General features: G+C 38.8%; 1 protein-coding gene across 1 annotated transcript; it reads right to left on the reverse strand.

The window, feature by feature from the left end:
- Positions 1-2862: 2862 nt before the first annotated feature.
- HTR7 (5-hydroxytryptamine receptor 7) lies at positions 2863-27669 on the reverse strand. Its single transcript, XM_069019653.1, is given in 3 exon segments — positions 2863-3912; positions 25299-26305; positions 26308-27669. Coding segments are annotated over 3 exon segments (1794 nt in total). The 5' UTR covers positions 26344-27669; the 3' UTR covers positions 2863-3161.
- Positions 27670-27865: the final 196 nt, after the last annotated feature.

Here is a 27865-nt window from a genome sequence, read left to right on the forward strand (position 1 = left end):
TGTTATGATGGCCTGCCTGTGCTCTGGCTGGTTCTTGGAGTCTTTCATTACCATTTTTTTCACAACCCCATCTATCTGATTCACCCTTTTGGCTTTCCTCTAGAAACACGTGTAAGAACACAGAGACCAAGAGTTGCAGTCTCTTCTTGAGTTTGATGAAAGCATGTACCAGGCTGCACGTGTGTTGACATGGGCTTCTCATTCACCCATTCTTTTATCACCCCCTTTTCAGATGTGTAGTGAATTATCTAAGTTTAAAAAATGCTATTTCTGCAGTTAGATGTTGTGATGCAGTTCTATTTATTTATTTATCTTTTTTAAAAGTGAAATGACCTGTTCATGAATGCAAACAATTATTTCCTTCTTGTTCTTATCAAAGCAACTTTCCATTAGACTTCTGTCTGAAAACTTTCTCTTCTTCTCAACTTTTCTTCTCTGTGTGTCTGGGCAAGGGGGCATTCTTCTAATCTTCTCAACTTCTTTACTTTTCCCCTCAAATATAGCTCCATCTAAAACCACCTTCCAGCTTTCTATATTTTGGTTTGGGTGTATGAAGAAACTTTGTAGTCTTTTTTGGGGGGTTTTGGGGGTTTTTTTTGGGGTTGTTGTTGTTGTTGTTGGTTTTGGGGTTTGTTTGTTTGTTTTGTTTTTCTTTGTTTCCCAAACATATCCAGAGATCAGCTATAGCTGTTTATCTCCAAAAACTTCAAGGATTAGTATACACACACCATAACAACTCTTACTCCTTTCTGGGGTCTCATTACCTGAAACAGATGGTAGAGGAAAGCTGGAGTCCTGCAGGATGTTTTCCCAGAGGAAGGCAATTGCTTTTAGTGACAGCTGGGCAAATGTCAAATTCTGACTCACAAGACACATATTTCATTTAAAAAAAAAAGGGAAAAATCTTATTTGGAGGAAACACAGCTCCTCACACTTTCCTGCAGAGTAAAAATGATGAAACTTCTGTCCAGAATTCTAAAATCACCTTCAGCGTTCTATAGTCCCACTTGGAGTCTTCCCAGATAAATCTATTTTTTTATACCCATGTATATCCTTACACAGAGAAAAACCTTATAGAAGGCCTTAAAAATTTCTCACTTATGCTGAGAAAAAAATAGAAAATCTACTCTTGTAAGTAATAAAGAAACAACAATAATTTAGTGTTGAATGTGGAAAACATGCTTGAGTTAACATGAGCTCTACTCCGTACTCCAGAGCTTGTGGATATTTTGGGCCCAAATCTCTTCTTGGCACTGTGCATAGTATTAAAACATTTAAAAGTAGGACTGTCCCAAATCAATTTGAAACTTCTTTAGAAAACTGTTTTGAAGCTGCGATACGTTCTCTTACTCTCACAAAACTATGATTCTCTTCTGAAAATGAGGCCAAAATGTACTTCCTACTGTAGTGTATGAATGCATCTAAAATGACTTAAGCATGTTTCAGTACACATAGCTCAGCACATCAATCCAGGTCTTGCCTATGTGCCAGTTAGAGGCTCAAGTGTTTGCAGTTATGTTTGGGTGCTTGGAACAAGGGATCTGGCACAGACTTCTCACTACTTAGCCCAAATTAACATCACTGAACTCATTTAAGTCATTTTGGCTTCATAGTTGAGAAAGCAGGGACAGAAGTTAGCCTAAAGTGTGATTTGATGCGGAGGCAATTTGATAATGAATATGTCTCCTCACTGATGTCCTGATATTTGAAAAAGTAGATCAAGCTCCAAAGCAGTCTTTGTTCACTAATGTACCCCCACCCTCTGCTTCAGCTGGAACATGGTGTGCAGTGCAAACTTGGGCCAAAGAACTCATCTTGATCTTATGAGTTGTTTTATTATTATTTTAAGTTATTATAGTAGTATCTTACACAATCACTGCATGTTTTATTAATACATTACTAGTAATAGATTAATATAATCAACACCTTTATTATTAATTTTTAAATAAAATCATTGTTATAATATTTGGGCCTGCTCCACTGAGGGAAGAGATTTGTTACCAAAGTCAGGAGAAGTAGGATCACATACATGGACAAACTGCAGTGGTGGTAGAAAAAGCTAGAACCAGAAAAACTAAATTATCTTTATTCTTACACAGGGCAAGGCTTTAAATCACTTCAAGCACAAGTGATGATTAAAATTAGCTGTAAGGATAAAGTCCAGATGTCTCTGAAGTCATAAGGTCTTATGTTTATTTTTTCCTTTCTGACTTCAGAAGAGAAAGAAATCCCAAAAAGTAGAAGAGCTTTCAAACAGACAATAAATTAACTACTGAAGTGGAATAAGGACTAGCCATACATCAACAGAAATAACTTGAGCACAGGCAGCATCTCCATCTAGATTAGAGAAGTGCTCAGCTGAGAAGGCCAAGAAAATTAAAGAATGAAGAGATGGACAAAGACCAGACAGATTCTGAAATAAACTGTAATCAGACACATTTGTTATGTTAGAAATATAGTACAAGATTACCTGGTGTGATTGGCACAGCAGCACTGCAGCTACCTGCGCTGCATGGCTGCATGCAGCAATAGATGTTGGTCCATGTGACTTTACTCAAACTCCTATAATCATATTGGAAGTGTAACATATTCTTTAAGTGCCAGAGTTGCTGTGCAAAGGCAACATTAAATTTCACAACATAGTTCATTTCCAGGCAATCCAATAAATTAATGCTTAATGAACATATGGGGTTCTATAACAAAGAATATTTCTAAGCAATAGAAGATCTTTGATCCAGCTTCTACTTAAATGATTTCTTTTTGTAATAAAGTGGAAGTAAATGAACTTTTCATCATTCTCAAGTCTTTATTACAGTAAAGAATCTCTAGGACACAAGATGCATCCAACATTCAGACCTACTAAACATTTTTTGGGCCAAACAAACGGGTTAGGCCAACTTTGCTTTTTCCTCACTAACAGTTCAAACATCCTGCACCACATTCCTCTTTTCCTATATTCCTCTTTCACCCAAATTCTTTAGATGGTGGTATGTTTTGTCAGGCTGATTAGGACTGGTGGGCTCTACCTTGCTCCCTTCCCTTGATGACTGCATTAACAGTGCTCAAGAAGCCTGGCTCTTCCTACAACTCTTCTTTCGAATCTGTGGGGAAAAAACTAATGTGATACAAAACCAAATCATCACAGTAGAGGATGAGCAACCTTACAGAACAAATTCTGGCTTTTCTGCAAGCTTCAGAGCCTCGTGCATCCCTGCGGCTGAGAGCTTGCGGTTGATGTTCCTATATCTGCATTGCAGCAGGTTGCGATAGGTCGTCCTCAGGTCCCGATTGAAGAAGGCATATATAAAAGGGTTAATGAGAGAGTTTGCATAGCCCAGCCATAGAAATGTTCTCTCCACCCAGAGTGGGATACAGCTGCATGCTGTACCACAGATAAAGGGCCTTGCAGTTGAGAGGAGGAAAAAGGGCAGCCAGCAGACTGTGAAAGCCCCAACAATAATCCCAAGGGTGGTAGCAGCTTTCTGTTCTCTTTTAAAGATGGAAATGTTTTTCTTGTCATGCTTTAGGAGTCGTGAAAAATTAGTACATTCTTCAGATTCCTTGTGCAGTTTTACAACTCCATTCACAGAAATCCCTTCTATTTCTTCCAGGCGGGGAAAACCAGTAAACTTGTGTTTAGCAGCACTCCTCCTGGCAGCTTTATAAATCTGATAGTACATGAAAAGCATCACTGACATTGGAATATAAAATGCAACTGCTGTGGAGTAAATGGTGTAGCCAAAGTCTTGACTGATGAGACAAACCTTTTCATCATTTACGTTCTGGGCCCAGCCGAAGAGCGGGGGTATGGTGATAGAGGCAGATAAAAGCCAGACACACAGGATCATTTTGGCCATGCACTTCCCATTTTGCCTTACGGGGTATGTAAGAGGTCTTGTTATTCCCAGGTACCTGGAATGATAACACAGAGTTACCATAGAGGGCAGGGGTTAACTGTTAAAAGTTATTTCATGTAGTCTACCCTAAACCAAAACCTTCGGCCAAGTTTCTGTTTCATAATTGTCAGTCCTCTCTTTGCATGTATTTACTAACTTGTAAATTCATGTGTCTTTCACATTAAAATTTATAGTGTTAGTATTCTATATAAAAGGTCTTTTATTCCAGAAGGAAATCTCCCATTGGCCATAACAATGTGATTTTCATGAATTTGTTCAATCTCCATGCACATAAAGCATATTTCAGCTTTTAAGGAAATTCTGAAGCCTAAATTTTGTTTTGTTACCTTATGAAATCTTGGACTATAGAAAAATGCTCATTCCACAAAGCCATCCACTTTTTGTATTGAGTGGATGGTTATAACAAGCAAGCATTCATCTTTACTCTTCTGATGTATTCAGCAGTTAGGAAGAGCCCTGCCACTAAGCTGAGATAATTGGGTTGTCTTTCTTTCTTTCATGTTTCAGGAACAACACGAACAACAAACTGCAAACTTATACCAAGAGTAGATTATTTCAGTACTAAAATAATTTTTTTATCATCATTTAATTAGAAAAAAAACATGCCTATTCAATGTCCAAACTTTTACTGAACAAAATAAAAGTCTATCATAGCTCCAGAAGACCTGGGGAAGAAAACACAGTTTTACAGACAAGAAAAATATTTATAATGGGTCAATTTTTCAATAGAAAAAAAAATTAAGTCTGTTGACAACTTTTATATTTCCTAATTTTTGGTATTTTAAACTAAGTATCTTTTTCTAATTACAGAAATATTACTATGGCTCTATATAGCTGGGTAAGAATATTCTAGGTTTGAATTTACTCTCAACTATAGAAAATGTCTGTACTTCCTCTCTAACAATGGGAATTTTTCTTAGATGGAATCAGATGCTTTTATTTAGACCTAAGATTTTTAGTTTCAATTTTGGCTTCTGCTCAACTGGAACTTACCTATGAGTTACTGTTAACTTCTCAAATTGTTCGTTTTCACTTCCTCCAAAAGAATTTTGAGAAAATCAGTGTGATTTGCTTTGTTACTTGTAAAAGAAATTATTTCAAATCGAGTTTCTGAATAATGTTTTGGTTTCAAGAGCTACCAGGGTTTACTCACATAGTGAAGGTTCTGGAGGGTTACAAATGAGAACTATAGTAATGTAATTAAAAATATTTTTGGGGAGTACGTTTTCTCTGTCTATTCACTTAGCACATCAAATATGAGATTTGCCTGGGTCTGTGGAATGCTGCATTGTTGATTTTACTGCAATGCAGTAAATTATGGCCAGTGCTCTTGCTTTATACAAGCACTCAGGTATGCTACAGTGATGGAAGTAAAAGAAACATCATTTAATGATCTGTTCTGATGAGTATCAACAATCCTTCTCAACCGTGACATTGGTTTTATATTGCTATTATGACAAGTGTTACACAAAGGACAGGCTGGTTTATTGTGCCCTATTCTTGACAGGCTGCACAAGTAAATTACAGCAGGCCAGTATTTTGCCAGTCTGCACGTGGAGGGGCCATGAACTAAGAATTCTCATTGGAACTGTCTGGGATCAGAGCAGTGCAATCCATGGACCATGCTGTTAAAAAGGGCTGCTTCTTGTGGCCCTCAGCACCAGCATTAGAATATGGTCACTGGCCCAGCTCCAGCAGCCACAGGCATCATGCAGAGACCATGGAGATTTTAGTTTTACAGCACCATGGCCAAAACCATTTTCACTCCCAAGGAGCTGAGGGTTTTCCAAGGCACTCCAAGATATGGAAGAGTTAGTGCAGTGAAATTTCAGTTTAACTACTTAAAGGATACATCATACTGCTTTAAGCAATGCAATTGCAGCAAGGGTGAGTTATCAGCTGCAGCCTTTCTGGGACAAGAGTGGCCTTACCCTTAAAATTTGTCTAAGAACAGCACAATTTAGGTACAAAACAGTTAAACGCATCCTTTGTGCACAAAGACTTCTTGTCATTTACAATGGGTTGTTTTAAGAAAAAATCCTTAAGAAGTTGGTTTGCCTTCCTGAAGTATGCACTTCTCTAGCTATTACCCAACTGGTCACTAAAAATAACACACTTTTGAGGAGAACTTTATTATGTAGCTAAAAAAGTTAAGCTGGATTTCTGCAAAAATCAGATCTGTGGGCTGCATACTCTGCCTACTGATGCATTCTCATGCACCAGAATATAACAAAAAGAATTCATGAAAGCATAAGTATACTGAAAAGAATTTAAATTCATTAGTTTTGCCCTGGCATCACTTTTTTTGGAGAGTATCTTTTCTTCAGAAATGCTATTTGAAATTAAAATACATTAATTAACATAAAAATACACCAGCATCCTTTCTGCCTTATTCATTTTGCTAAATGTAGTATGATAGGGGGAAAGAAGTCAGCAGGCACAAATTAAGGAATGTTATCTTTTAATCTCTCTATACGAAATCCATTACCCTTGAAAACTCATTTGCAACGTCAAAATAATGTAAATCACTACGGTTGCCTAATACACTAGAGAGTGTTCAGGGCTTAATAGATTCATGAATTTCAAAAATATTGTGTCAAATTCAGTAGGAAAATATGCTTTGTAATGCTTAATCTTAAATTAGTACTTTAATAAAAAAATACTAAATGTAAATCAGCTGAAATTAACATATTCAAGTATAAGTAACACCTTGAGGTCTTATTACTGGGAAAGAATGAAGTCAGAGTCCTTAAAAAGCCCATTTCATGTGTCTCAGCTATCCTCCACATGAGAGAAGTGTCTCAGACTTGTTATTCTGAGAGTTGTTTCTTTCACATGCCACAGATGTTCATTTTGATCTTGGTGGAGAAGAAACTGTGCCTCAGTTCTCACTTGTAAAAGAAGGGCAACGCTATTTTGTATTCTTCCTGCTCCAAATTTCTTGACTCTATGGTTCTGCCAGACACGGCATATCTCCATGTTACACCCAGCTCAGTGAGGTCTGTATCTAGGTTACTCCCCAAGGGCAGAGTACTGCAGATGAATGGCCTTTATTTCTTCTAAAGTGGCCACAGCATTTTCCATTCAGCACTGCCTGATGCTGCAAGCAGAACACCGATGTGCAGGATGCTGTACTGTTGGGCAACCCTATGAGAGGCACAACACACACAGCAGTCACGTCCTGCTGCCATTCCAAGGATGCTGGGTGAGTGGAAAACAGTGAGAAGGAAAAATCTGGCACTACTATCTAATGGATACAGCAAAAAAGGATGATGTGAACTTTTTTCCTGCTGCATCACTTGTGGAAAACAGACCCTTGCTTGAAGAGCTCAAAGTAAACAGCAGAGATCAAAATGATGTCAAATGGTGAAGGGCAGAGTAAACTTCTTGTTAAATGAATGTATATAAACACATGAGCATGTCCTGATTCTGGGTTGGTTTCTTATAATTTCTTCAGTGTCCCTTCTTCCCCACTGGGGGTTTGGAAACTGGTTTCTTTGTGCAGTCCACACATCGTGTGCCCAGCTCTGGGGAGGAAAAGTTACTGCATGCCATCCTCTTTCTGGAGCTCTGTTCAAACCTGCGAGGGGAGGGGGTAAAGAACTCCCTCCTTTAGTCAGCCATTGTACGCAGTTGCCATGTGCCACACACAACGAACACCAACAGTGGAAAAGGTAAATTAACAAATCCTTTCCTTTCTAAAAATCTGATTTCCTGTGATGTAGAATTCTTTCCCAGTATGTCTAAATGGTTAGCATTTAATGACAAGAAATTGTCATAGACAATTTAATGCAAAATCATTATAACTGTATAGGTCTGTTTCTGAGATTATTCAGTTTGTGGGCTTTTTCATTCTGGCTTTTGATACTGATCCATTTCAATGACCACACAGAATACTTTTTATACTACAAGGCCAAAAAAGTCTCTATTGTCACTTGAACTGTAGATCGGACAGGCAGATGGGTCTAGTCCTCATACCTTTTGAAATATACAGAAAACAAGTTGAGGCTTAACAGCTACATTGACTTTAACAATAGAAAGAAAATAGTAACAGCACGGTCCAATATGAGATCATGTGTCCTAACTCTTTCTCTTCTACCTCCATTATATGGCTAAAAGGTAAAGAGTAAAAGGTCTTGCCTGACACTGTGAGCAAAGTCATAGAGCAATAGAAAGCCTTACATCTCAAAGAATTAAAATAATTTTGAAGCTTCCTGCCCAACTCAATAATAAATTGAATACACCAGGACATCAGCATCACTTATGCCACTTTTGTACTACACGTGTTACTCCTTTGTCCCTGGTCTCCATGTACGTTATAGGCAGATAGAATTCCATTCTAGTTAGTCCACGTTCGTTCCTCACATTCACTGACTTGATCTAACAGATTCCAGAGTCAAATTAGATCTTTCACTGTCTGACTATGCTTTTATGAAGCAGATTGGACTGCTACAGAACAAAACTAGAACCATTATACTGGAAATTATACAGATGTGTATTACAGCTATTTCTGCTAGGAATCACAACATACTGCTTTATTATCACTTACTATTTGATTAGGAGTTGTGCTTAATATGACGTTCTGTCAGTTCGCCTACTGTTGTATTTTAAGAGTTATAAAACTGCTTTGTTCCAAAGGCACAACAATGCTTCCTCCTTCGCTTCTCTCTTTCTTTAGCACAGAAGCTTTCTGTCTTCAATGCACATCTCCATGTATGGATTTCTTTGCAAACCCACAGCTATAGACTCCCTTCCTGTATTTCACCTGAAATAATAACTTACTCTCAAGAATGATGCTGATCTACTGACTTTTCTTCATTGACTATGATTCTCTCATCGTCTTTCTTAATGTTTTTCTGTTTGGTTCAGCTCAACATTAAGAGACACATCACAAGAACAGGAGCAAAATGCCATTCCTCAAAGCTATCCATCATTCAAAAATATTCTCCCTAGTATATATCTCAATAATTTTTTTCCCTTTCTTTCAAATGTAAATGTAGAAAGTTGAAACAAATACCAAATCCTATATTTCTGTTATGGCTATGTCAAAACACCTAGCAAATACTGTTCTCTTTTCAACGATGATGTGTTTACACAATGCAAGAGATGCTCTGTCCCTCAGACATCCTTTAAAAGGGAACAAGATATACAAACATACAGACTTACCAAGAAAATACTATTCCTATCACATACTTAAGTAATTGAGACAGAAGTAAAAGAACAGAAACATAAGAAGACCTAAATGGTGAGACATGAGCATTGCAGTGCACAGCTCTGGTGCTATAATGTGACAATTACCTTGCTAATAACTGTACAACAGTACTTGGCCTTTCTGCAATACAGACTGGCCTCATAATCACATCATGATCACTGCCAATTTATTGCCTGGGAGGATATTTCAGAGGCAGTAAAATACTTTTCTCTTTAGCGGAAATGAGCAAAGTTACTAATTTCAATGCATATATTAAACTTTTCAGAATATGAATTGGGTCACTTTAAAACCTAAACATAAAATGTCATGCAGTGGTAGAGTGAGACAGGAGAACTAACATAATCAAAACACTACTCAGTGGAGAGAAAAAGACTGACTAATTTTATGCTATCTGGTTAAATGTTGCATCTTTCCGATGCTGTGAATTAGTGCACAGGTTATAAAAGTCTTAGCACAGTGGTCAGCTTCCACATCTTAATTGCTAGAAATCCTAGAAAGCTCTACTTTATCCTTCTCAGCTGATGGTGAATGAACAAATATAAAAGATCTTAAATCTATGTTTTTATATTGATTCTTCTAGCTGCTTATGCTTCACACTTCATAAAATTTCAACCTTATTCTTATCATTGAAATGGTGATGTGTTAATTTTTATATTTGGAAGAACGAGAATGAAATACTTGTTTTGCTTTCAGTAAGGTTAACACTTTACATTATTCCCCTTTTTGTTTTTAATTAAATGTATTTTCTTAAATTCTCTTTATAATAGGATAATTTCCACAGCTACGGTGGATACATATTGAATTTATTCTACATCATAAATGTTCTGACTTGATTTTTCTTTTTCTCAAAAATCATTGTAGGGGTTTATTTTTGATGAACTCAAGAAGTGTAGGTGTTCCTGGTAGTGGGGGAGGATTAAGTCAATCAAAATTAAATATCTGTTCATTCTAAAGGAATGTAATTTGCATAGTAGAAGATTGCTTTCTCCTCTTTTATATTTTTTTTCATTTCTCTGTGCTTTCCTGGGTTTTTTTCCTCTCATATTGTATAACTTTACAGCTTCATATTTTTCATATTTATTTTAGCTCATTTTTCATTCTTTCATTTCACTCATTTTTATTTCACATTCTTGCTGTCTTATTTCTTGTTCTCTTTTAGCTCTGTACTTTTCCTTCTTTATTTCTGTTTACTAATCTTAGACATCCGTCCCATAGATAGGGGAATGCATTCTGTTCTTTTTCTAAGAAATACATGACAACCATATTGTCAGGATATGTGCAACATTTTTCTATTCAACTTCTATTACCTTACTTGTACTTCTGAAACCATATTGCTCTTTACTTTCAGACCTTGGCAAATTTCTTTCACCTGCCCTCACCCTTTGCCTTTCATTTTCACCCTGCATGACTGTCAAAGCATTTATCACCTGTCACATCTTGTTCTCAGCTTCTTGACAAACCAGCTCAGTAGCCTTTCATTTTCCACTGCAAATTATACATTGCTTGGAAAGAAAGGTCCGAACATGTAGTTGCTGATGTTTACCTTGCAACACAGCCTGAATGCTAGATAATATGTATTTCCTACCCAATATTTTGCAATTACCCTTATAAATATTCTAAATTATAGATTAAATGCTCTTATTAACACTCTTTGAAGAAAACAGTACCTGTATATTTTCCTTTCTCTACCATTACCAGAGACATTAAGATAAGAGATATAAGAAGGGAGGTGGATTTAAGCCCATTAATCCTTCACCAGCCACCTGGAAACCAGATACATTTGAAAACTGAGAAGGTTTTGGACACAAATTGTTTAGAACTAAGTTGCATTGTGTAATGGAAGAATTACTATTTTTAATTTTTTTCAAAATATCTGAGCTGCAGCTTTGTGGGTTTCATCGCCACTAGTGTCCTCTGTACAAGTGTGGTTTGCTTACTGAGTGAAATAGGATTAATTATATACCAAGCTCAAAAGTGCTTTTCACCCCACTTCTTGATAGATAATCTGTAACACTTCAAAAGCTCTCCAAATCCAGGCAACTCACACATAGGAAGAATCATTTTTCTTTACAATGTTCAACAATGTGGAAGGTTGAGGGAAAATAAAAACTCACGCTTTTCTAAGAGAAAATGCATAACTGTGTCAGGGACATACTACCCACTTCTGCCTTTTCACACACACACACACCCTCCCAGATTTGCAAGCTCCTTTATTTAACACAGATCTATTTATTTTTGTGGAAGAAGTGAGAAGAGAGTCAAAATGCTTTCCCTACATTTTTCTTTTTTTGTTTTTTAAGTAAAAAGTTATATTCATCAAAATACAGAATAAAGCATGATTTGCAATACATACTAGTAACATTTTAGAAATATTGCCTAGAGAAAGACTTCTCAGGCTTTTTAAGAAATATCTAATTTACTGAAAGATTCTTCATGAAATTCATCATCGTATACACACAAGCTGCTTCACAAGTGCAGCTTGTTAATACAGCCTCATACCCTGTGGTATCATTCACAGTAGTTGTTAAGTCATTTTATCAATCAATGAGTAGAAGGAAAATCAAAACCTCTTCAAAGATGGCTGTTTGTTGCTATATTCAATAAGGGGATTCATATCAGAAAACACTATTTCTATTAAAATTCACATTTCAATTTATTCCACATTGAGAACATTTTTATTATCCCAAAATACTGTAGGCTCACAGAAATAAATGCAGTGCAATTGCATCATGTCAACTGTTACAGCTAACTGAGTATATCTAATTAAATGTAGATTGATGTCTGTCTTACATGACTATTTTTTCATCTTTATGTGTATGATGCAGTAGTTCATGTTACTAAGTTATTACAACATGCCTGGCCTCTTTTTGAGAGGGCAGAGAAGATATTTAACCTTCTAGTACTACCTGGGAGACTAACATAGAAAAAAATGTTTTCTAGAAAAATAATTAAAGAGGAATCACATTCTTGTTTATTTCTGTCTGGTTGTGATGCAATGTTCATTAGCAACTGAACATGCAGGAAAATAGTTTAGGTTGGAAAAGGCTAGGGAAGAGGTTTTATCTCATATGGCCTTTTGTATGTTACAGGAGAACTGGGTAATTCTGAAATGGAAAATGAATCTGAGTAAATGATGTGGCATGACTGGAGGGAGTTGGTGCTGTCAGTGAGCTTGAGGAGCAGCAGAGACCTTGAACATGTATGCACAGTCCAAATGGTACTGAGGAAGGATGAGGCTTGACTTGGAATATTGCTTAATAGTGTTACAGAGGACTTATTCTCCCCTTTAAAGATGTGGTTTCTTGAAGCACCAGCTCAGATGAAATCCCTCCTCTTTTCAACAGAGGCAGTTTCTGAACAAACAAAACTAAAAATTAAAAAGAATATGTATTGCAGATAAGAATTGAAAAATCCTCATTTTCCTTTCATGTTCACCCCATCTCAACCCTGTTGTCCCTCACACCCGGGGTTATGGTCAGAGAATGTGTGAAGGCTCGATTTCAGAGCTATGAAAAACTGTCTTTTCTTTTTTAAAGAAGAAAACCCTCATCAGACTACCACAAAGCGGAAATGGCTAAGGTGATTTTCTCCAACTTCACTACATGAGTCACGCTTGGATTGACACTAAACATCAGCTTAAAAGGAATTATTTTGAAAGCTATAATAGTGTTTCAAAATGAAAGCCTCCCACAACTTTAACTAGAAAATCATGACTGATGTCTTCAGTACAATTAAATTAAACATTTCAGAAATATCCATAGTATAAGCAATGAATGAAATGAAAAATTACAGCCCACTGAACTGATAATACCACTATATTAAAACAAAGTATCCTCAGGGAATAGCTATTTCAATGTGCTGATATTTATGTCCCTTCTCTTCCTTCCTTTAATACAAACAGTTTAAACACAGTATCTCCAGACAAAGCACTTAAGGAACAACCCTCTCTAGAATACTTCTTCCCTCCTCCCCCTTCTTTCTTTTCCTCTCTCTGAAGAGACAGGAAAAATGCTGGAAAGACCAGGTCCAAATTCTCCTTTTTGCTTCTTCATGACAGTAATTCTGCAAGAGCCCTAAGGAACACCTGTACAGTCATTATGGGTGAATCTCACTACAGACCTAACCTACTTAGACATTTTTGACTCTGTCCATAGTTGCATTGGCCTGAAGGGAGATCTGAATTTTTTAAAAATCACACAAAAGTCTTTTTGTGTTCCACTGGATCAGGTATGTGAAAATTACAAATGGTGACCTCAAGCTTTACTTGTTTGCCCACGCTTGGCCAGATAAAAAACAAAATATATCAATAAACTGTGTTAGATACACAGGAAAATCCAAATCTAAAGCAGGTTTAATTAAGAATATTCTTTCAAAAATTTTGGGATATGCAAAGCATCTTGTATAGTGTTTATCTAGTTGTTTTTTAAAGATGCACACTGGAGTTGCTTTTCCTACAGCAGTAAAATAATTTCTCTCTTCCTAATATGAATAATTCTTAACACAGGAAAAAATCACAACTCGTTTTGGAAGCAGAGGCTGTGGGCTGGACAGAGCACAGCATGAGGGGAAGCTATCAAGGAAGGAAGGCAGGAGGTTAGATCAAAATGTGAGTCTACAATTCAAGAACCTTTTAGAAAACTGCTGTTCACAGTCCTTTCCAGCAGAAACTTTTGGTTCAGTGACTTATCATTAGATAATAAGGTGATTCCTTCCCTGTAACTTATATAAACAGCAAAATTTTTGTCATTTCTTGATATTTTAGCAGTATATTTTCTGCTCAGTATGTGGTACAGAATGAGGTTATCATGTCTCATCATCTTTCATGCCAATGAATGTAAGGTTTACTGTAACTACCACATTTCTCAACCATATGTGATTTATTTCCTTAGCACTCATTTTAACTACATACTCACAGCATACTTAAACACTCAGTCTCAAGTTCTCCCTTCACATGTAGTTCTTCTGCCTGCTGTCATTTCCCTCACAAAATGTTTCATTCAGTGAAATTTTGAAATGTAATATCAATAAATAAATTGGTCAGGTTGAGCTCTCTTATACACACTGGAAATAGAAAATTTCCAGGAATTTAATATTTCTTCCAATTGCAGTCACTCAGAATCCCTAAATACAGAGCCTCAGGTGACCTTTAACTGAAGGAGAAGGTTGAAGGAGAGAAAGATCTAGTGAGGAGAAGTAACTGCAGCTAAACCCAAATTGCAGTGGGTAATACTGTATATTCAGCCTTTCCCAAACTCAATATTTAGTAGTTCATTTGTCATAATATTTATTCATTTTTGCCAGCAGCCCTGGGAATGAAGTAAGTAATGGCCAAACGGACACCATTTTTTTCTGGCTAACAAATCCCACACTCTCATGAACTGTGAACCTCCTGGGTCTTGCCCAGACCTGCCAGGCTGTGGTTCCACATAGGGGGCTTTTTTCAGCTTGCTGCATCAGAAACATTTAATCCAAATCCAGAAGTCCATACTCCCCATTTCAGATGTCACCAGGTCTACCTTTGTAAAGGTAGCTGCAAGTGAGCTTAGAGATCACTAGACAGGAAACCTGGAAAAAGATTAGTCAGGATAGTGTGTCCTCTTTGTCTGGTTGAAAATAGGCCTGCCCACAGCAAATTTCCACTGCAGTGTATTCTTTTTTTCAGCAACATCCTTCATATTTTCCTTCTTTTAAAAATCATGCAAAAATTGCAGCATTAAATATTTTTAAAATATAGAACACATTTCAACACAAACTGTTACCACCAACTTCACAGGCATGAAAACATAGTACATCCAATCTACAAAATGAACGTCTAGCTTTTTTTACTTGTCAAGAAAGGAGTTTCTGGCTCTCTTCCCCTGAGTTTTCTGTACAGAATGACAAAATTTGAGGACAGATTCAGCTATTGATTATTCACAAATATCCATTTGTCCAGCTCGGTGTGTGCTGTGTGGTCACAATACCTTCATAACATCTTTTCATGCTCCTCAGAATCTAGAATTATATATTCATGCTAAAACAGAAACACAGCCGATGATAGATTATCTCCTCCAAACCCTTTAAAGATAGCATGATGTGAAGATTATCAAGGATCCCAGAACTCTCTTTTATATTCATTTTACAGTTGCTACACTACACATGAAAGCAGTGGAACAAGTGGGATCAGCAGAAAGAAGCCCTTCTTCCCACCTCTCAGTGAGTATGTCTTTCCTTTGCTTATTTTCCTCAACAAAAAGATGGTAACTCTAATGTTCTGAGATATGGTGGCATCAACTCTGTGGACAAAGAGTGAAGTACCTAAGGTTCATTGGTGTGACTACAGCTTCCAATGATAACAGCTTTCATTGCCAGGCTGAAAACTTCAAATATTCACTTGAATTTAGGAGCAGAACATTGGCATCAGTGTGGGATGAATCACTACAGCTGGCCTGTGGACATCTCAGGTAGCTCACTGCAATCTGCAGGTGTTTGAGAAATTTGACAAGATCCTCCCTTTATTTCAACAGCTCAGGAGCAGTGCAGAAGTTTTGTGTTAAATTACAGGCTTTGGAAATGTTGAGCTGCTTCTTGTGTTGTTTAATTCATAGACAAATGGTCCACTATGCTATTTTATTTTCAGTTTTGTTTTTTAAAAATCAATAATGTGTTCTGTTAATGGCCATACTCATTTTGCAAAAAATATCTTTTTAATATGGGACAATACACTCTTGAGACACTACAATGAGTACTGTTGCTAAAGCTTCTTGTGACAAGAAGTGGGTCTTCAAATGCAGATACTTAGGGTAAAAAGGAAACTGCAGTACATAACAATTCAAAAGTTAAGTCTTTTGAGCCAAAGCTGTACCACTTTAAGCATCAAAACATCTTATTAGACTATTAAAGAAAAGCTTTGCATCTTGTCACCAGCTGTTTTGGGTCATGGGTATAAATATTTCCAAGTAGTTTGTGGCCAGACAACACACCCTTTGTTCAGGGATTTAATATTTCAACTATTTTCTAAATGTCAACTTCTACAGCAAATAAACAAAATTTAACAACCCACATGGAGAACTGCTCAGAGAAAATTATTCTGGCAAATGTTACTGCATATATGAAATATTTCATGACAATCACAACATGTTTTCATGGTTTATATTCATGATGACAGTTACGTTGTAAATTCTTCAATAAGTTTAGATAATAGCACACTCTTCAGCTATCTGTACTTATGCCTTCCATTTCTACCTTCCAGTATTTATACCTACTGACAATTTCTGAACCCCTGTTATCAGAGTAAATCTTCTGGGGCACTATTCTTTCCTTTGGTTAAAAAGTGTCTGTATTTTCTCATATGGGAACAGTCTTCTAGTGACCAGACACAACTGGCCCAGCCTTGGGATTTTTGCAGTTACATTTTGTGTCCCTCTCTGCAGATCTGCAAAACATATGTTGAAATACATTGTTCCCAGTCTCCAACATATCTCATGAAAAGCAAACCGTTTATGAATAAAGAAAGCTCTTTATGGGTGGCTCAATTTCACTTGCAGCAGCAATAGGCCATATTCCTGATTACAGATACTTGTATGGGTGACAAGAAATTATGATTTGAATGCCACCAAGGGCATCAGCATTATTCAGTGGCAGTGAAGGTGGCACATCTCCATGCCAGATTATTGGGAAGAGACCTTGTCACGTGTTTGCCTGGATCTCCAATTACAGTCTCTTTTCAAAAGACTGGAGAGTTTCCAGCCAAAAAATAAAAAGCAAAAAGTTTTACATAAGTCTGCCACAAAAATAGTGCTCTTGCAGGCAAGCCTTTACTGCCACTTCTGATTTTATCCAACTTGGTGAATGTCTGAGATACAACAAGCTCTGTCCACTCTCCCTTGATCCCTGACCAGTTTTTCCACCACTAACGCGTGGCAAGGTGCTGCTTGCCCCTCAGCCTGCTATACCATGCAGAACAAATAATTTCTAGAGTGAGAAAAATGTTATCTTTCATATGGCTCTGCCTCCACTTCCTACAATCTCCTTAAGAGTCATAAGAACTGTACATAAAAATGGATTTTTATTGGATTACCAACTCTCCTTGTGGTTATACTTTAAACTTCTAAAAGCTGAAAAACTTGGTTTTAGGTGTTTAACTGTACCAAAACCACACCCATTTCCTTGATACATCTCAGGAAAAAACTCTGCTGCCAATTTTCTCTTCGAGACACAATGTACCTCTAAGAATAGACTTCACCCCGGTTTTCCTTAATTTAAAAAAGTTATTTTTGTAATATCCCTCTTGGCTTTGTGTTTTGGCTTGTTTTTTAAACACTTATGACTATTTAGCAGTGAAATAGCTATGAATGATGAAGTAAATCCCCTTCAGTGGTGTCTTGTGCTAGCTCCAATTTGATAGCAAAGGCCACGATAGACAGGAAGAATATAGTCAGTACTGATCTGATTTCCATGCGCATCTCTGTTCTGCACTACCAGAAAATTCATTCTTGTCTGTATGTTACCCAAAAGCCATGTTTATTGTTAGAAGTGAATCACTACCAGATTTGCATACATGCTAATGTGTACAGAACCTCCCATATGTATCAGATAATCTAGATTTCTATACAAAGCCTTGAATAAACAACACGGTACAAAAAGAAAACCAATGACACTCATTCTCTAATTTTGCTATGTTAGTTCAAACAGAATAAAAACAAATTTTCACTATGACATTTACTCCTGGGATCTTTTGAAAATGAAAATTTGCAGTAAGAGTTTGTTCAAAAAATTTCCGCTGTTTTTTTGCCTCTTTTCAGTATATATAGGAAGAGTTATACTAGTCAATCCTTTAGAAATAGTTGCCTCTCCACTACAACAAGAAAAACTAAAACTTGTAAGCTTTCCAGCTGAAAGAAATTATCCTTATCTTATAGCCTGTAGTGACCATTAGAACAAAACTGCAGTGAGCACAGGTTTATGATACTTGTGTTTTGGACATGCAGGTTATCAACACTTGTGATTTTGCTCCCCAGTCTTTCTTCTATGACAGCTGCACCTCAGCAGACTCAACTATTTCTCAAGCTCTTTATTTTCATACAAGACCTACAATGGCCAGCTTTCTTCAGACTTTATAATCCACAGAGGAAGGACCAGATCTGTGTGTCATATATCGAGAGAAAAAAAAAAAAGAGGTGTTTGCAGCTGACAGACAGTGCCATATGTACATATCAACTGCAGATGAAGAAAGTTTCAGAAGTTGCCACAAACACTTCCAGTGAAATATTTCAAACTCAACAACAATATCAAAAATAATACTGTGTTTCTTTAAAAGGAATAAGATACTTCATATAATTTTCAGGGAGTTCTAAAAATAATTTTCAGAGAAAATTATTCCAGGAAAGTGAAAACATTCCCTGATTAATTTCTGTTCTTCTAGACTCTTGTGTGAGCATGTTACTACTGATACAGTAATCTTGTTTCAGTGTACAAAACTGCAAAAGCTTTGATGTTTCATTCTATGATACTCATCCAGTTCAAGAAAAACACTAGGAAAATATATTTTGATACCAGTGTAATCAGGTTACACTACACATCATACCAGTATGATATGCATTTGCATTTTTGTGATTTATATTAGGTCATATTTTTGAAAGCTCCCTTCATGAACTAAGAGGAGTGTTTCTAGAACTGCATTTTTGCTGTGAATCTTCAAGCACATCTACCCTTACTTACAGAAACTATTTTTGTGACCTTGACAGGAAAGAAATCACTTTCTAAATGTCTCCGGAGTGCCCTGCTTGGCAAAAATGTGAATTAATGTTCCCTTACCTCTGACTTATCAGGCTCCTTTGAAATGTCTGGATGAACCCCCAAGAATTAGAGACCCCAAAATCACTTCTGAAAACTCATCCAGTGTAAAACCCTGGTAGGAGCAAACAGAAGATAGTTTCAAATGTGGGGGGAAAATGCAACATCCAGTTTCAAGAAAAGGCATTCAGGTAAATGTGGTTTAATCTCAAATCTCCTGCTACTCACTGAACTATAATTCCCAATTCAGGCACCTTGAAAAATTACCAATTGCAGTCACCCTTGCACTGCCACCTCTGGGTTATCTTGCATCTCCCCACTTTGTGACTCCCTTGCAGTAACACTGCTTAAATGCATCCAGTACAGAACACCAATAGAATAATCAATCTACAGATTTCTTTTCTATAACATCTTCTAGCTTCCCAAATTTTGTCAGCCTCTACAGTGCAGACACAAGATACATCCACCCAACTTCAGATCTTATGCCTTTTTCCTCTGCAAAAGAACAAAACTTCCACTAGTTTTGATGGTAAAACTCCAGGTTTTTTTCCTGTGTTACGTTTTCACAAAATAGACCATCGGTTTTATAAAATATCTTTTATTTGTTAATTCCCACTTAATTACTGTGCATCTGGCATGAAGCATAATGTCTCTGCAAACACATAATAGAACAATACTTGTGGCTAAGACCTGGTTACTCTGTAAGTAACTGCATCTCTTTCAGGCTGCCTACGTGACACAGGAAGATACCCAAGGATGTCACAGAAAGGTACCTAAAGAAATGGGATCATGTTAATGCAACAAAACACCCCAGATTCATTTATTCTTTTGGAGTGGGTTCTCAGTGACAGATACACATTGCACTGCCTTATACTACTTAATGCATCCAACTTCCAATTGAACTTCTTCATCTCTGAATTTTGGACCAAAAATGTATATTGTACCTTATTTCAAATAAATAATGAAATGGAGATTGCATAAGTGTTCAGCAATAAATTCTCTGCAAAAAAGAAACTGCATCAGCTTAAGGAACATTCTCTAAATAGACTACATTAGAAAAACTACATGGAAAGAATTACGATCAAATCTGTTCTTTTTCACTTTAGTTTAGTTTATTAATGCTGTCTGTGTCTTTCATAAGCTAGACAAGTTATTTACAGGCTCAGAAAGAGTACTGTTGTTTATCAGACTAAACAGTGAAAAAAATGGCTCTTGTGAGGGTGGCTGCTGTTAGCAATTAGCTGCCATATTGATCTCAAAACTTTCTTCTCCAATATAGACCTTAACTGCAATAACTCCATCACACACTTTTCCTATAGTTCCTTTTAGGTTTTTTCTCCTCTCTCAGTTATTTCTGTGTAAATGTATGTATTGAACAAAATCTCACAAGTGGAACTACTGGTGGCAGCCTATGTTTATTCTAGATCCAAAATATATCACACAGAGGATTTTTTCACAGCTATTTCTGCATATTTATTCTACATGGATTTTGTGAATGATCTGAGCAGGGATGGCAGAACAGACTGCAGCCTTTTCCACCTATGGCACTGAGGCAGAAAAATTCTTCATACCAAATAGGAAGCCACACAGGACTATTAGGTACCATTAGGTTTAACAATTTTCTAACAGTTTTCAGGTCATATTATCAGCTTGGGATGTAGGTAGAATTTAGACACCTGGATTCTATTGAAAGTGCTTAAATCTTTATTTAAATTTAGTTCCAAGTTCTTCCTTTGAGGAAATTTGAGGTCTGCACTATTCCCAGACATGGAACAAAGACTCGAGGAGCGAGTGAACTTTTGGGACTGACACGTTCTAAGGAGAAGGATAAGTACTCATACTTGGAGCCTTGCAAAACAGGAGAGAGAGCTGATTCTTGTGTATAAAAATCTCAGAATCAACAAAAAGGCCCACTTATTTGCATAGAAATTCTAAATCCTCATCAATTTAATGGAAGCCTGGAATAGTCGTGAATTGTTGGCCAAGATACAGACTGGAAAAGTTCCCAAAAAAGTGTTTCATTACTTGTGTGGGTGTGGGGAAAGTGTTATAATTCTTCAACTGTATCTGAGTAGTTATGTTTCTTTATCACTTTCTAAGCCAAAGAACTATTTTTAAATTGAATTAAAAATTGCTACTTATGCAGTTATCCTGTGGATACTCTCCAAAACAGCATTTCTGTAGCTATCTTGGGTCAGAACAGCACGATGACTCAGCATGAAAACACCACCAGTTCAAATACAATTAATTCCCTTTATTTGTTCATTCCCCACTAAGATGTGGTTTGTATCCATCCATCATAATTCATTCATAATTTTTTCTCACTCTTAAATGTAAAGAACGTAAAGGAATTTAAATGTGATATTATCTATTTATTTCAGAACCAGAAAAGTGGAGTCTTAAGAGCAACAGAAAAAAAAAAATCCAAACACACTAATAGGAAATATTTAAAGACTATTCACTGAGACCTGATTATCCTGCAAAAGTCTCTGTACTCCTACCTTTCTACGGAGCTACTTCTCATATCACAGATCGGGAGAATAGCAAAGGTAATTATTGACTGAGTATCAAGCTTCCTTGCCTGTTTAATCCTTGTGAAATTTGAAAAGGCAGAAATACTCTTGTCAGTCCATCATATCTGCTTTAGTTCTGACAGACCTGCCTGTAAGCACATAGCCTTCTTCCAAAGTGCAGGCTTAAATAAGACAGAGATGCCTAAAAAATACATTCATCTCAGGTCACCCTGATAAAATCTGTGAAGGTTTTTACGTTGTGAAACAAAAGGGAAGATATGATCTGAAGAAAAGCATAATAGTCCAAATCCTGGTAACTTCAAGGACATTATCTCATGATCTCTGCAAACTTAGATCTTTGTGAATGATCAAACAACCTGTCCAACCTGGTTTCTTCCTTGTGCACCCTGTGCAAAGTTAGATATCCCCATAATAGCACACTAATATCTAATTTGCACCCTCATTGTTTACACAACAGAATAGAAGCAACTTCAAAAGTACAAGAAGTGCTTGGTGTGTCTAACTAGGAAAAAAATACAAGGTTTTCCAACAGAACAAGACCGGCCCATTTGTACACCCATGCTAATATGCTTTTTTAGAGCTTTCCAACTGATAGATTCTGCTAAAAAACGTATCCACCACTAAGGGCTGTGCAGCAAAATCTCTCTGAGCATTGGGCTTGCCAGCTGCTGGCATTTCAGGGCTCTCAGTGGCATAAGCTGAGTAGCACATATTTGTGCAAGAGAAACAAATCAAAAAGCCTTTTCAATTTACTCATTTTATCCTGCTTGGCAGCTCCTCAAAGCCTCTGTTTTACTAACTTAATTGTTTGTTTAATAAAAGGTATTATTATTTCTCCTTACAAGCTCTCCCTAACAGTTTGCAACAAACTTGTTTTTTTAAGATTAATTCAATAGTAATATTTTTTCAGCTATTTACCTGATTCTCATATCTGCTTCAGGAAGAACCTAAAGATTTAACAAATTTTAAAATAGTCTATTTATTTACTTCAGGAGAGATGTTACTGGATCACAACAAAGGTTTCATAAAGTGCCCTAAAGAGCCAGGTGACAGTGCAATTCCTAATTGTATTTCAAAAATGTTTCTTTGTCCTGTCTTAACCCTTCCTCCTAAACAGAAGTCTCCTATGTGAGCCCAGGATCTACAAGATTTAAGTACATCTGAATGTCTCTGAGGATAGTGGCCAACTTGAAGGATGGTGAGTTTCATTCACTTTCCCTGCTTCTGGAATTATTATTGAAATTTCCTGGTCCTGTATTTGTATTAGTTGCCCTGGGATAGTAAGGCTGGTAAGGGAGGTATCATTGGTAATCTCCTCCTCCTACATAACAGAAAACATGGAATTGTTTTCACCAAAGCCTTGCAAAAATGGACCCTGTGAAAATGGTCTGACCCTCTAATGCACTATATACATTGTGATTTGCAGCTCCTGTACCACAAACAAAACTTAAACTGCAGGTATGTGTTTTCAGAGATAAACTTTCCTCACTGATCATTCAAGGATTTCCTAACTACATACATGTAAGAACAACTGCTGATAAGACAGCATCATTACCATCAAAGCTATACTGGCAACATTTCATCATTCATATTTGATTTTCATGATACCTCCCTGGTTTGCATATTTTGTACACATACACTACTCAACGATTTGTTAATATCCCAGACTAATCTTTGACCTGGCTTAGCAGTGTTACAATAGTATATGATTAATTATTTTTAAATAGGATTACAAATCATGGAGGTTTTTACATTCTTTATTGCCGAGTAGTAGAGACATTTTGTTAATGAATTGGTGACTTGTCTCCTTTTATTTATGATACCTACATACTTAACTATATAATGGATTTGGGTGACAGAGGTTAAGGCATCATAAATCACAGAATTTTAATTTCAAGCAGGTAGTAGACAACAGTATAATGAATTATGAAGAGATGGTGTTCAATTAACATTCAGCTAGTTTAAATCAGCACTAGCTGTGAAAATCAGTCATTTATAAGGGGTTATATTTTTTCTCATACAGAGATATATCCCTTGTTAGTATTTTAGGGGGAGAAAGGAATGGAGGGAAAACTGAAAGAAGACAAGAGATGCAGTGATTAATATGACCAGTTCAGTCAAAGTCCCTGTTCAGCAGTGACCTCAAATGTTAAACTAAGAAATGGAAAAGAGTAAAACCCCAGCACTACAGTGTGAATCCTCGCACATCCTTAAGAAAGTTTAATTATGTTAACCTGTTTTCAAAAGTAGAAATGGAGGTGGAGAGCTCAGAGACTGACATAAGAAAAATCAAAGAATAGAAATACTTTGTGGGGAGAGAGTGGAAAAATGAAATCACCTATCTTACAAATAGTATAGAAAAGCGGAGAATAACATTGGGAAGGTAGATAAGCCTATTCATATTCTCTTGCAATACAGGAATTAAGTTAAAAGTTTAACTTAGATAAAATTAAGCAAATTTCAATGTAACAGCAATTAAAAACAAACAAACAAAAAACCCAAAACAAAACAAAAAACCACCACCATAAACCCTTTGATACTGTCGAAGTCTGTGTGTGGATTTCATTGCTGCAAGATGCTTTGCAGCATTCAGGTAACTGCTGACCAATATAGAAGTCACGAAATAAAGAGCGCTGGAGCAGAGGATGCTTGTACAGCAATTAAAGTTCTGAAATGAATACAAACTGTGATGCTCCTTGGTACGAAACAACCTCCATTTACTGTAGGAAACTCTTTTGAATGACTGTTGCTTTCCAGAAATCTAATGCAGAGCCTTTTTGAAGACTTTCTGAAGTAAACAGTCAAGGCTGCTGTTGGATATCGAACTTGGTAAACTACTACTACAGTCTAGTTATGAAGTTCTTCAATTTCAGCCAATTGTGTGGAGTTGTAATGAAAAGTTACTCTCTAGCTGTTAAAATTCTTGGAATAGAATTTAGCCTGTGAAAAAGGGAAGCTACAAGCTGCAACTTTAGAATAGGAGCTGCATGGAAAAAAGGAATCTGTTAGCCTTCCTCTACAGAGAACTCTGATACAGGCAAATGTGGGCACTTAGGTATGGTTTTGACATCAGAACTGAACACCTAAGATACTCTTCTGCAGTGTGTATACACCTCCTTGTTGCCCCAGTGATTGTATCTTCTGTAAAAAGCTAAATGTCAATGAACATAACTGGGTTTTTAAGACAGCAGGTAAAATTTTTTAAAAAGCAAATATTTGAAAGTAATTTTTTCCTTCAAACAAAGCATTATTTGTCAAAAATGAAACTGAGCTATTCTGGGATTGTCCTAGAATAAAGATAAAACCTTAGTAAGCTATAATTTCTCCTCCTTCTCTGGTCTGGTAAAAGTCCACTGAACCCAGTGAGGTTACATTGTCACCAGCTTTGAAAGAATCAGCCCAAATCTACCTGTGGTATAAAGCAGTTTAAAGACATATGTTCCAAATTTTAAAGCAGCTGGAAATGCCCTATTACTTGTATAGAGTCATGGTAAATGTTGACAGTTTAGGTCCAGTTTTGTTTTGACACCTTAGCCTTCGAGTGACAGCAAGGAAGTTACCCAGAGGGACAACCGGGCACCTGGGCTGGCATACGGGCGGCAGCTCACCCTGCTCCGGCGGGCTCCTTCGAACAGAGAGGCTGCGGGCTGGCACTCGCCTCGCTCCCTGCTCTGAGCACGGCTCATTTCCAAGGGACCCGGAGGAGGAGGCAGGAGACCGCTGGTGGGACCGCTCACGGCGGGTCCCCGCGCCGGGGCCGGCGGCCGTCCTGGGTGCCCGGGGCTGCGGGCAGCGGCGCGGGGCCGGTCCCCCGGAGCGGCGGGAGGCCAGGGCAAGCCTCGGGGCGCCGGGCTCTCTCACCTGTCGATACTTATCACGCAGAGGGTCATGATGGAGGCTGTGCAGCACATGACATCCATGGCGATGAAGACGTTGCAGAAGAGGCGCCCGAAGATCCACTCGCCGCCGATAAGGTCAGTGACGCTGACGAAGGGCATGACGGCCAGGGCCACGGAGAGATCGGCCAGAGCCAGCGAGACGATGAGATAGTTGGAGGGCTGCCGCAGCTTCTTCACGAAGCAGACGGAGATCACCACCAGGCAGTTGCCGGCGATGGTCAGCAGGGTGATGAGGCAGAGCACGGCCCCGATGAGAACTTTCTCCGCGTTGCCGTAGCTGAGGATCTGCTCCCCGCACTGGGAGTCGTTGGCGGGGAGGGGGCTCGCCGTGGGCAGCGCCGACGGCGGGGGCGACGGGCCGAGCTTCGCCAGGCTGCGCGGGGGCCAGGAGCCGGCGATCATCCTGCCGCCGCTCAGCGCCCGCGGGTCCTCCAGCACCAGGGGCCGGAGGTTACCGTAGAGGTGGCTGCCGTTGAGGGCGAGCACCATGGTGGCGTGAGCAGCCCATGAAGCCCCGCCGCCCGTTCTCCGGCTGTCCCCGGCGCCGGGATGCTCGGGCTCCTCCTCGGGCGCCCGGCGCCGCCCTCCCCCTCGCAGCCGGCCGAGCGGCCCGCGGGGCTCAGCCTTCAACTTCCCCCGGGGCAGCCGGGCTCGCCCACGGCGCATCCCGGGTGGCCGTGGGGTGGGTACGGCGCTATCGCCCCCAGTCCGCGGGCAGAGGGGCGGGCGGGGGCGGCGGCCGCTCCCCTCCCACCTGCGCCCATCACCCGCTCCCGCCTGCGGCTGCTTTCCGAAGGCGACAGGAGACGGCATGGGAACCGCTCCGCCTCCCTCTCCCTTCTGCCCTCTGAGCTGCACGTGGGGTGCACCCCTTCCCCGCAGTCTGGGGCGCCGGTTCCTCCTCCGGCTTCTCCTTCGCGGCCGCCCCAAGCGAAGGGCGCTCTGGGAGCCCCATGCGTATATGTATATGTGTATATACGTAGACACCTATATATGTATACACGCATACTGGCCGCACCCGGGAAGCTGCGGGCAGGTGGCCGCGGCGGGCGCAGAGGCGCCCGCAGGCTGAGCTGCCCCGGCCGGAGCTGGGTACGAGCCTCTCGGTTTGCCGGCTCCGGCACAGCCCTGCGGCCGCATCGGCTGCTTCGGAAGCCCTGCGGCACGTCCGTGCAGAAGGATTCGGGCCAGCAGGACCCTGGCGGCTGCTGCTTGGAGAGTTGATAGTGGCCACCTTTTAAGATCTGTATCTCCAACAACACGGTCAGCACTGAAGCACTTCTCTGTGTATCCAAGCTTGCCGATTCTCCTTCATATTAAGTTGGTGAATACCATCACCTGTATTTTCTCTTTTATTAATATTTTTATACCCTTATATTAAGTTTACTCAATGTTCCATGTGTAATTCCTCCAGTAAAGCTAAAAGCAACAAACTCCCATTGCTTGAATTACCTGCTTTTCTTGAAGATTCCCTGGACTCTTAGATACAAGCCAGTTTCTGGGACTCACTAGATTTCTCAATTCTTTAAGTCCTGTTCTTGCCTCTAAGTGGGGTGAAAACTAACTGTTTGAATTGTGAGTTACCCATGGAATGCCAGCAGGTCACACCCCTTGGTATAGTAACATGCCAGACAGTAAGGACTGAAACAAGAAACATCTGCTCCTGAGTGTCCCTCACATTTTCAACATGAGACAGAAGCCAGATGAACTAGAGGAGAGGAAATGAAATCCGTTGGTCCCAGATGTATCAATAACCATGGACCACGATGTATGAATGAGGGGAGACCTTACAACAACACAGCAAGTTTTATTTAAGTATGCACCAGACAGGGAAGAACCATTCGTGAGGCTCAGTAGTAAGAAAGGCTGCAGAATGACCACACATTACACAGACTTAAAAATCTGCTTTGAAGACAGACCTAATAAATATCCAGCTATTGGGAAAAAAACCCCAAAACCCTTAACTGACAGTCACATGGACTACTGAAACACAGATCCATGGCAACTGAGGCTTCCATACTTGACTCACAGAATGTCTCAGTTTTAATGAAACCTTCCATTCTGTCAGCATCTCCTGTTTTCTCCACCTTCTTCCTGTTGGAAGATGGGCTTTCCAACATGCACGACTCTGCATTGGCTCATACGTGAGTATGCATGGACTGAGGGGTTGGGCTCAGCTGAGCCTGACACAAGCTAAGCACAGGCAGAGCCTCCTGAGGTCAGAAACGCAGCAGGATTTGGTAGTTCAGTTGCTGCCCTTCCCTTCCACCCCCACAGCTTGATTTGACTAAGATAATAAAATAAGCAATGATAAGGATGAAATCTTGTTGGGCAGCTCTTTGACCATTATAAAGTTGAAAGTGTTTTCCTGTTCAGGCAAGTATTTTCCTACACTTTGTTAGTTGCTTTATTGTATCCAATCACAATAAAAGCAATAACAGCACAAAATAAAAATCCCTGTTAAACCACCCAGAATGTGTTCATGAGCCTTGAGCTTCAGGTGAGTTACCCCACCAGGTGATAAATCAA

The sequence above is a fragment of the Aphelocoma coerulescens genome, chromosome 6, assembly GCF_041296385.1.
Source record: "Aphelocoma coerulescens isolate FSJ_1873_10779 chromosome 6, UR_Acoe_1.0, whole genome shotgun sequence".
Lineage (NCBI taxonomy): Eukaryota > Metazoa > Chordata > Aves > Passeriformes > Corvidae > Aphelocoma > Aphelocoma coerulescens.